Source organism: Trichechus manatus, unplaced genomic scaffold, assembly GCF_000243295.1.
Source record: "Trichechus manatus latirostris isolate Lorelei unplaced genomic scaffold, TriManLat1.0 scaffold00114, whole genome shotgun sequence".
Taxonomy (NCBI): Eukaryota; Metazoa; Chordata; class Mammalia; order Sirenia; family Trichechidae; genus Trichechus; species Trichechus manatus.
This window is the reverse complement of record NW_004444050.1, coordinates 1,693,744-1,703,679: the sequence shown is the minus strand read 5'-3', so window position 1 is coordinate 1,703,679 and position 9,936 is coordinate 1,693,744. Positions and strand designations below refer to the sequence as shown.

At 37.7% G+C, this 9,936-nt stretch overlaps 1 protein-coding gene across 2 annotated transcripts; it reads right to left on the bottom strand.

The window, feature by feature from the left end:
• Positions 1 to 6,894: 6,894 nt before the first annotated feature.
• Positions 6,895 to 7,646, bottom strand: LOC101357827 (UPF0711 protein C18orf21 homolog). Of its 2 annotated transcripts, XM_023738327.1 has the most exons (3): positions 7,570 to 7,646; positions 7,262 to 7,483; positions 7,025 to 7,061 (listed from the first exon to the last, which is right to left on the bottom strand). In XM_023738327.1, exons 1-3 carry the CDS (start codon positions 7,644 to 7,646, stop codon positions 7,025 to 7,027), a joined length of 336 nt encoding a protein of 111 aa, XP_023594095.1. The 2 variants fall into 2 exon arrangements, with proteins under 2 accessions (XP_012413174.1, XP_023594095.1); XM_012557720.1 differs by having other exon boundaries at positions 6,895 to 7,483.
• Positions 7,647 to 9,936: the final 2,290 nt, after the last annotated feature.

Here is a 9,936-nt window from a genome sequence, read left to right as displayed (position 1 = left end):
CAGCCTCTCCAACATTTGTTATTTCCAGTTTTTTTGATTCATGCCAGTAATGTGGGGGGCGGGGGCGAGATTGTATCTCATTGTGGTTTTGATTTGCATTTCTCTAATGGGTAGTGATTATGAGCATTTCCTCATGTGTCTGTTGACCGCTTGAATGTCTTCTTTGGTGAAGTGTCTGCTCAATTCCTTTGCCCATTTTTTAATTGGATTATTTGTCTTTTTTTGTAGGGGTGTTGGATTTTCTTGTAGATTTTAGAGATTAGCCCTTTGTCTGATTTGTAATGGCGAAAATTTTTTTCCCGGTCTATAGGTTCTCTTTTTACTCTTTTGATGAAGTCCTTTGATGAGCATATGAAAACACTGCATTTCTAGAGTACTTATTGATTCCTTCTGCAATGTTTCATTTAAACACCTCCCTGGAAGAAGATCCTATTCACAAAAGCAACCAAAAATATAAAACACTTAGGAATAAGTTTTAAAAAAAAATGTGTCAATATATTATGGAGAAAACAAAAAAAAGAGGTCACCAAGGGGTTTAAAGATCTGGATAAATAAACTCCACTGAGTGAGAATTCTGAAAATTAAAAAGCATACTAAATTAACCTAGGTTAATTTTTTTTTTAAAAAAACTATGTGCTTTTTGAAGTTGTCAAGGATTTCATTTTACTTGGATCCACAATCAATGCCCATGGAAGCAGCAATCAAGAAATCAAACAACATAGTGCATTCGGCAAATCTGCTGCAAAAGACCTCTTTAAAGTGTTAAGAAGCAAAAATATCACTTTAACAACTAAGGTGTCTCTAATCTAAGCTATGGTGTTTTCAATTGCTTCATATACATGTGAAAACTGGACAATGAATAAAACAAAACCTGACAAACCTGTTGCCATGGAGTCAATTCCGACTGTTAGTGACCCTATAGGATAGAGTAGAACTGCACCATAGGATTTCCAAGGAGCTGCTGGTGGATTCGAACTACCAACCTTTTGGTTAGCAACCTGAGCTCTTAACCACTGGGCCACCAGGGCTAAGGAAGACTAAAGAAGAACTGATGTCTTTGAATTAGGGTGTTGGTGAAAAATATTGAATATACTACAGACTGACAGAAGAACAAAGAAATCTTTCTTGGAAGTACAGCCAGAATGCTCCTTAGAAGCAAGGATGGCGAGACTTCATCTCATGTACTTTGGACATGTTATCAGGAGGGACGAGTCTCTGGAGAAGAACATCCTGCTTGGTAAGGTAGACAGTTAGTGAAAGACAGAAAGACCGTCAGTGGCTGCAACGATGGGCTCAAGCATAGCAATGATTGTGAAGATGGTGCAGGACCCGGCAGTGTTTCGTTCTGTTGTACATAAGGTCGCTGTGAGTTGGAACCAACTTGACTGCACCTAACAACAACGACATGTATTTTGCACTATCCAAATCAAAATGTTAAAATTAATTTTCTGAGATTTTTACTAAATTATACTAAAGTACATCTATATGCAAGAATAACATGCAAAGACAGCCCCAAAGTTTTAAAAAAGAAAAGTAATGAAGGGGAGACTTGCATCCTACCAAATGCTAAAAGACATGTACAAGAATGTTCATAGTATCATTATTAATAATACCCCAAAATTAGATAAAATTCAAATGTCCATCAACAGTAGAATGGAAAATTGTTGTATATTCATATAATGATCTACTATACAGCAATAAAAATGAACTCTTGATACACTCAACAACATGGATGAATCTTACTCACAGAGACAATGACGAATGAAGGAAGCCAGTCATCAAAGAGTACATACTATACAATTCTATTTATATAAAGTTCAAAACAGGCAAAATGAATTAAGGGTGATAGAAATCAGAAAAGAGGATATAAGTCAGCTTGACTGCAACTTATTTCAACGGGTTTGAGGAGGAAGTAATGAGAAGGACTGGGCACAAGGAGACTTTTGATGTAATGGCTGCATATGAGGGTTCACTGTTTAAAAATTCAATATTGAAGTTTACCAAAAACTACAGCAATGAAAATGAATGAACTACCACTACACTTACAACATGAATAAATTAACAAATATAATATTGAGTAAAAGAACTCAGACTCAAATGAGCATACACTGTCTGCTTCCATTTATACAAAGCCAAAACACAGTCAAAATAGATCTATGATGTAACAAGTCAGAAGAATGGTCACTTCTGGAGAGGTGAGGCCAGTAAAGATGCATGCGAGAGCTTCTGGATGTTGATATTTTTCTATTTCCTTGATCTGGCTGATATTTACACAGGTGTGTTCTCTATGTGGTATCTGATCAAATGGTCCACTTTTATTTTGTGCACTTTTTCCATATATATGATATACTTGAATTTAACAGTTTTTAAAAAAATTTTGCATTCCGCTGAGTTTACGTTAATGGTTTTGGAATAATCGGGAAAAGGATCACAACTTGAAGAATGTAATCAATATACATGTAGAAATTGTTGAATTGGTGTATGTTTTGTTATTTTATTTTCACCACAATAAAAACAAAGATATGTATATACATGTATATGGAGCCCTGGTGGCTTAGTGGTTAAGAACTCGGCTACTAAGCTGAAGGTCACCAGTTCGAATCCACCAGCCACTCCTTGGAAACCCTATGGGGCAGTTCTACTCTGTCCTACAGAGTTGTTATGAGTCGGAATTGACTCAATAGCAATGGCTTTTTTTCATATATGTGTGTATGTATATATATATATGGCTAAGATCCAGAGAAGTCTAAAAAATCACATTAAATTGGAATAGATAAGCCATTTCCAGGCTTGTATTAAATACTCAATTAATGTTTCTTGAATGATTGAATAAATGAATGAATGGATTAAAAAAAAAGTTCATTCCCTTTGACCTTGCAATTGCACTTTTAGGAATTTTCCCTAAGGAAAAAATAATAAAAGTATCCAAAAATGTACCAAGATATGTATTGAAGCACTGTTCATAATAACTAAAAAGTCAAAGCAACCTAAATGTCTAATGATAGGGGAATTGGATGAATAATTTATGAGATATCTATATATACATACTGAAATAGTATCCAGCCAACTGTAGATGATACAAATCTACATTTATTGACCTAGAAGAAGGCTCGCTATATACAGTATTGTCAAATATCAAAAATAAGTAAATATATTGATGTTTGCAAATATAACACCAAAATGTAACTTTGGATGGGAGATTATGTATAATTACTTTTTCCTTTTGCTTATATACATTTTCTAATTTTTCTATCAAACCTATATTTTAAAAAAGATATTTAGTCATTTTATTCCCATTAAGACAGCCCAGCTGTTGGTAAACAGATAAATTGTCACCGCTCAGGACTTAAACTCTATAGACATTCAGAATGGTCTTCCAGCCCCATCCACTTATTAGCCATGATTTGTATTACCTCATTTTACGAGCTTCTTTGTCCAGAAAAATAACAATGAAGATGGTTGTGTTTAGAGGCTTTAAAATGATTCAGCCTATGTGAAGCATCTATCACTGACTGGCATATAAAAGACACCAATACTGCTCTGCTTTTGATGTGCTCAAGTAGCTTGATTTCAGAATTTGGATTTCAGGTACAACAAATCATTTCAAAAAACGTCCAGTTCTCCAGGAGGTTAGAAAATAGTCTGCTGTCTTTCTTATTCTGATTTAGTATTTTTATCTTTCTATAAGTTGCTTTTGACCAAAATTGTTGACAGTTTCAGGGCCTTATTCCTTCGAAATGGGATTGCTGGACTAGGGCAGAAGACTTTTGTTTAATCCTGTCAGCAGGTTGAGTTGCTTGCACCTGAGCGCCAAGTTTGATATGTGAAGAGTCAACATGTGAAGGGGCCTAGGAGGAGCCAGTGTGTTTGTGAGGTTCCCGCCTATGCCCCTTTGGGATTTGGTAATAGAACAGACCTGCCCAGCAGCCCAAAGGAGCCCTGGTTGCACAGTGGTTAAGCGCTTGGCTGCTAACTGAAAAGTAAAAGGTGGTTAGAACCCACCAGCCGCTCCACGGGATAAAGATATGGCAGTCTGTTTCTGTAAAGACGGAAACCCTAAGGGGGCAGTTCTGTTCTGTCCTATAGGGTTACTATAAGTTGGAATCGACTTGACAGCAATGGGCTTGGGTTTCCTTGGCGGGGCCAGTGGCCTGCCTCAGGATCCCTGGACAAAAATACGTGGTCTTCTTGACTCTCTCTCTCTATTCAGGCTAGATAAACCAGTGATTTCAGACAGAGTAGGAAGTAAGTGCCACACCCAGCTGTCCTTGTCCCCAAAGATTCTGCCTCCCAAGTGTCTGTTTTCCAACAAGCCAAACCATGAGTTCAGGTTATAGGCATAAGCACAGCACTTGGTTGGTAGAGAGAGAGCGCTATGACCCCTCCCAAACATCACTCCATGCCCCCAACATGTTAAGAGCTACTACCCGCAACATGACAAGTCCCAATATAAATCCCAATGTCTTGTTGATGCTCCAAAGGAGGAAAAGACAATTTACGAGAAGCTTGCTAGAATATGAAGCATGTTAGTACATGAAAACTACATACTTTATGAAACAAATTCATTTGTAAATATCAGAAGATTTTCATTAAAATAGAAACTAAAAACAAAGATAAACTATGAACACCCTCATATGAAAAGACCACATGGGTAGGGGAAGTCTGTGAAAAATTTTCCTATTGTACCCCATTTCCTCACCTCTCCAAACAATAACAGTAATAGCTAAGGCTTATATATCACTTAGTAGTGCTTTACATACATTAACGCATTTATTCCTAATAACTACTTATGAGGCAGGTAGTATTATTATCACTAATTTACAGATGAGGAAACTGAGTTTATGTGTCAACCAATCAGATCCGGGCAGCACAAACCTTGCTACTCCATTTTGTCCTCATCCAGCTCTTTCAGTGGCTTTTGTGGTCTAGCTAAAGGCCCATCTCCCCAGTCCAGGCCTCTTGGTGATGAAATCAGAGCTGCCAGACCTCACTGTACCCCAGAGACGACATCCTGTCACGAGTCAAGATTGGAGACTCTGATTTATCTGCACTTGTCTAGGGCTGCCATTGCTGAGATTGCTGGCATTGTGCCAGCCAGATTGTCAATTCCAGTGGCAGGCCACCCAAGTGGAGATTGACTCCATTTCCCACTGAGGGGATGCTCAGGATGCTCTGCTGCAGACCCAACAGTGATTCTCAGCTCTGTCTGCACATCGGAATTGCCTGGGGAGCTTTTAAAAATCCCATTGCCCAGGCCACACCCAGACCAATTACATCAGAATCTCTAGGGGTGGGGCCCGGGTATCAGTAGTTTTTTAAACTCCCAGTGATTCTGATGTGAAGCCAAGGTTGAGAACCATTGTTAGTTATCTGCCACGGGAAAAGGGAGGCAAGACTTTCACGGAAATAGTCTTCAGACTAAACTATTAAAAATGACCAACAAACCCAAACCCAGCACGGGGCTATGATCTGGTCCTCTTCTTTTCAACTTATTTTTTAATGATATAAAACTTCTAAATGGGCTGAATTCAACTTTCATGCTACAGAGGACAGAAAGATAAGCATTCTGTAATAAACACATGATATACTTTATGTCTCGTAAGATTTTATCTTAAAATTTAAATAATCAATAGAGAGATTAGGATTTTATCTTACATATAAAGAAATGATCAGGTGTGTCATACATAAACTGATTTAGTTTATTGCAAGGTAGTCATGGTAAGGCATGCAAGTAAGGCTTCAAGACATTCATTTCAGCACTGAAGAATCACAATTAACAATTAGAGTGTTAGTTCAATAGTTAGAGTCTTAATCTTTAGACTTCAGGCTTGTATGAGAGGTTCTTGGGAGGGGGGCTTGGCCATGGCCCAAATTCAGTGGAGGTCTCGTGTAGCTAGGGCCCAAGGTCATCGGCAGGTAGAGTCTCAGTCTTAGTTTCTGGAAAGGTCTCCTCCTTGGAGAGTGTCCGAGTCTAGAGAGGGGTCTCTTGCCTCTGCTCCTCTCTCAGAGCATGAGCAGAAATCCAGTGTATATATGCAAATTTTTAACTTTGGCCTCGTACGATAAGGGCTAGGTGATGACATATTTTTTTTAATAGTTCAAAGTATCTAAATCATTTATTTAAAGAGCCTTTTAAAAGATAGTTTGAATAAACCCTAGCTTCTCATTAAAAATAAAAAAGTGTATCTATATTCCAAAAAAGATTTAAGATAGCGAAACTGTTACTATGTTGTGGTCTGATGTAATTTTTAGACCTAGAAATAAGTCTTCACCAGAGCAAATTAAAATGTCACTTAAGGTGAAATATTACTAAAGGAACAAAATAAAATTGTAAAAAATGAAAATTTCTCTATCTTATTAAATCGTATATAATCAAGAATGTCCCAGATATTTACTTTTGTACTAGGAGTAATGTTCAGCTCTTACTGATATAGTTATACAGATGACTGTGGGAACATAAGGACACATACACTTGATCCTTTTTCTGAATTAGCAATAAGGCTATACATACCCAGAAGAAAGCCTCACAAGTTCGTAGACCCTCTTAGAAAGGTCTCAATTTCCTTAGAAAGAAAATAACATAAATAATGAAAACTTCTCATTAAGGAAAGGGAATATAAGAATACCACTCTATAGCTGTATATGTCTTTACTACTTCCAAGGACCTCTCACATATTTTTTTTAACGCTGACTGGGAGGTAAGCAGGTTTCAGTTATTCATTCCAATGAGATATCTTTTCCCTATAAATACTGAAGGACATCCAGAGAAGTTTGTTCTTGGATCTATATATTCATGTATTCAGAGAACAAATGAAATTAAAAAATATTGTTTTTCTGATTATCTTTATTTTCAGAAATTACATTAGAACGTTTCTTATTTTCCAAATCCATTCTTTACAGAGAAGACAAGAAATTTCTGAAGTCCATCTTTGGAGTCTTTTGAGATTGTTGCTGACTAAGCAACATTTTTAGTTGAGAGAAATGTTTCTTTGTTTTGCTCATATTGTTTGAGGAATATGACTGTTTAATATTCTTTGTTGACTGTCCAGATGTAGGTGTTCTGAAAATCCATGCAGGGCTCTTGCCTTTGGAACTAGACATGTCATGATTTAGGTCTGCAGAACTTGGAGTCTTTTTCGCTGGTGTGTTCGCGATGGGTTTAGTCACAGGAGTGCTAGCATTGCTCTTCAATGATGACAGAAAGCTTCTACTTTTACCATGATGTTCAACTGTTCTGTTGCATGTTTTACAAGTAATCAGTAATACACTTTTGGAGTCTTTGTACTTTTTTACAATTTTTGCTTCTTTAAAACTGAGTGTATAATTTTTTGCTTCTTGGTTAAGAAGTTTCTGTATTTTGGGTGTCAGTTTGGGCTTGGGTTTGAGGTGCACTCGAGAGTTCTTCAACACCAACAGCTGGAAACAGTATGGACATGTTTCTTCAAAAGTGTTCTTAGCATTGTTTGATGAACTGCAGGCCCAGCTGGAAGAGAGAAAAAGACTCGTGAAGGGGCAAAGGAATACCTCTTCGACACTTGCCTCCCGCTTCCCCTCCCATCCTTCTCTTACAGGAGATAATGGGCTTGGCCCGGGCAGCTAGCTTGCAGTTTCTGAGCCGCAGCCTCAAGATAGTGGTTTTGGCTCATAGTCGGCTGGGGAGACAAGGAGACACCGGAAACAGGCTTCTCCTGATGTCATGTTTAACAAAGTCTAGTATGCCACTGTCTCAGTCATCTAGTGCTGCTATAACAGAAATACCACAAGTGGATGTCTTTAACAAACAAAAATTTATTCTCTCACAGTCTAGGAGGCTAGAAGTCTCAATTCAGGGTGCCAGCTCCAGGGAAGAGCTTTTTCTCTCTGTTGGCTCTGGAGGAAGGTCCTTGTCATCCATATTCCCCTGGTCTAGGAGATTCTCAGCACAGGGACCCCCGGGTCCAAAGGACGCACTATTCTGCTGGCTCTTGTTTCTTGGTGGTATGAGGTCCCTTTGTCTCTCTGCTTGCTTCTGTCTTTTATATCTCAGAAGAAATTGATTTAAGACGCAACCTAATTTTGTAGATTGAGTCCTGCCTTATTAACATAATCCCTCTAATCCTACCCTGTTAACATTATAAAAGTAGGATTTACAACACATAGGAAAATCACATCAGATCACAAAATGGTGGACAACCACACAATAGTGGGAATTTTGGCCTAGCCAAATTGACCCACATTTTTGGGGAACACAATTCAATACATGACAGTCACCTTTTTTTTTCTTCAAGGTCAAAGATTAGGGGGTTGTTTATGATTTACCAGAGCCCTGGTGGCATGGTGGTTAAGAGCTCAGCTGTTAACCAAAAGATCTGGCTGTTCAAATCCACCAGTCGATCCTTGGAAGCCCTAAGGGGCAGTTCTACTCTGTTCTGTAGGGTTGCTATGAGTTGGAATTGACTCGATGGAAACAGTTGTTTTTTTTTTCTAATGACTTGCCTAGTGTCTCAAGGCCACCTTACAGACACATAATATTATATCATAATTCCTTTCTCAAATCATGTATGTGCCAAATCAGTTTAGGGAGGTTTCTATCGTATCGTGTACACGTCAAGTCAACTTAGTGAAGTTTAACTATATGTCACATCATTGCAACAAACTTCAATTTTTTTAAATTTCCAATTTAGAAAACCCTGTTGTAGACTGTCCAACTCTATTGGAGTAAAATCATAGAGATTTATTAAAGCTAGGAGCCCTGGTGGCATAGTAGTCAAGCATTTGGTTGCTAACAAAAAGGTCTCAGTTCAAATCCACCAACCACTCCTTGAAAACCCTATGGGGCAGTTCTACTCTGTCCTATAGGGTCGCTATGAGTGGGAATCGACTCGACAGCAATGGGTTTGGTTTTGGTTTTTGGGTTATTGAAGCTAAGATACCATTAGAATGAGGGAATGTGAAAGTCTCAAGGTCTGAAGCTCATGAAAACGCAAAGGGAAGGTTACAAATCACCCATAGTTATAGTACTGTATAAGGAAATACAAACACAGTATTCTGATTGGTTTACAGTGATTGAGGTCAATCAAGGGTGGGACAAAGCAAAGCATGATTTTTACATGATTGGTTACATTAATACAGCTGGAATACATTAATTGGCCAAAGGACATAATTGCAAGTTACGTGGTTTCGGGGTTGGGAGGGGGGTCTCATGAACTTCACCAACCAATGGCATGACATTGGCATGGCAATACTGTAGGTAACAGGTTGTTAAACATTACCTCTCCTAGAGCATAAGATCTCCTGGGGGAGGTTTAACATAAAGTTTTTGATAAGGTTTGGTTACAAAGTCACAGTCTTAGCCTAACTACAAAGCCTTAATAATAGGGTTGGTTCCTAAGCAACAGAGTTTGAATCTGGTGGAAGATTATATTAAGCTTTAACATTAGTTCAGCCATTTTATTTTAAGTGAGATGCCTCTTGTGATTTTATATCCATATTAATTTCTATTTATGAGTTACAATTTCTGTACCATAGCACACGATGCAATGCCAGTGTCTAGAGGTTGTTTACCACATTTTTCTATTAATCAATTTCTTCTATTAAGTTAGAAATTTTCTAAATAACTTTCTGATGACTTCTAGTTATAGTTTCTAACAGCTTGTAAATAGCTAATGACATAAGTTTTCTAGTTAGAGGGCATCATAGATGTATATGTTGTTAATAATTAAAAAAAAACAAACCAAAAAACTGAGGCCCAGTTTGATACAGTGATTAAGTCTTTGCAAATCCCCTTTGTGACAAAGACATTTGTTAACCACAAACTAGCTCAGAGTTCATCTAATGCAAGGTATGTAACTTTAGGTAGTTTCCTGAGCAATAACTCTTGGAATTCCCTGAATAATTGAGGTACTTTTTATCATTTTAAAACTTCCAGACCTTACCTAAAGATTTGTGCAAATGAAT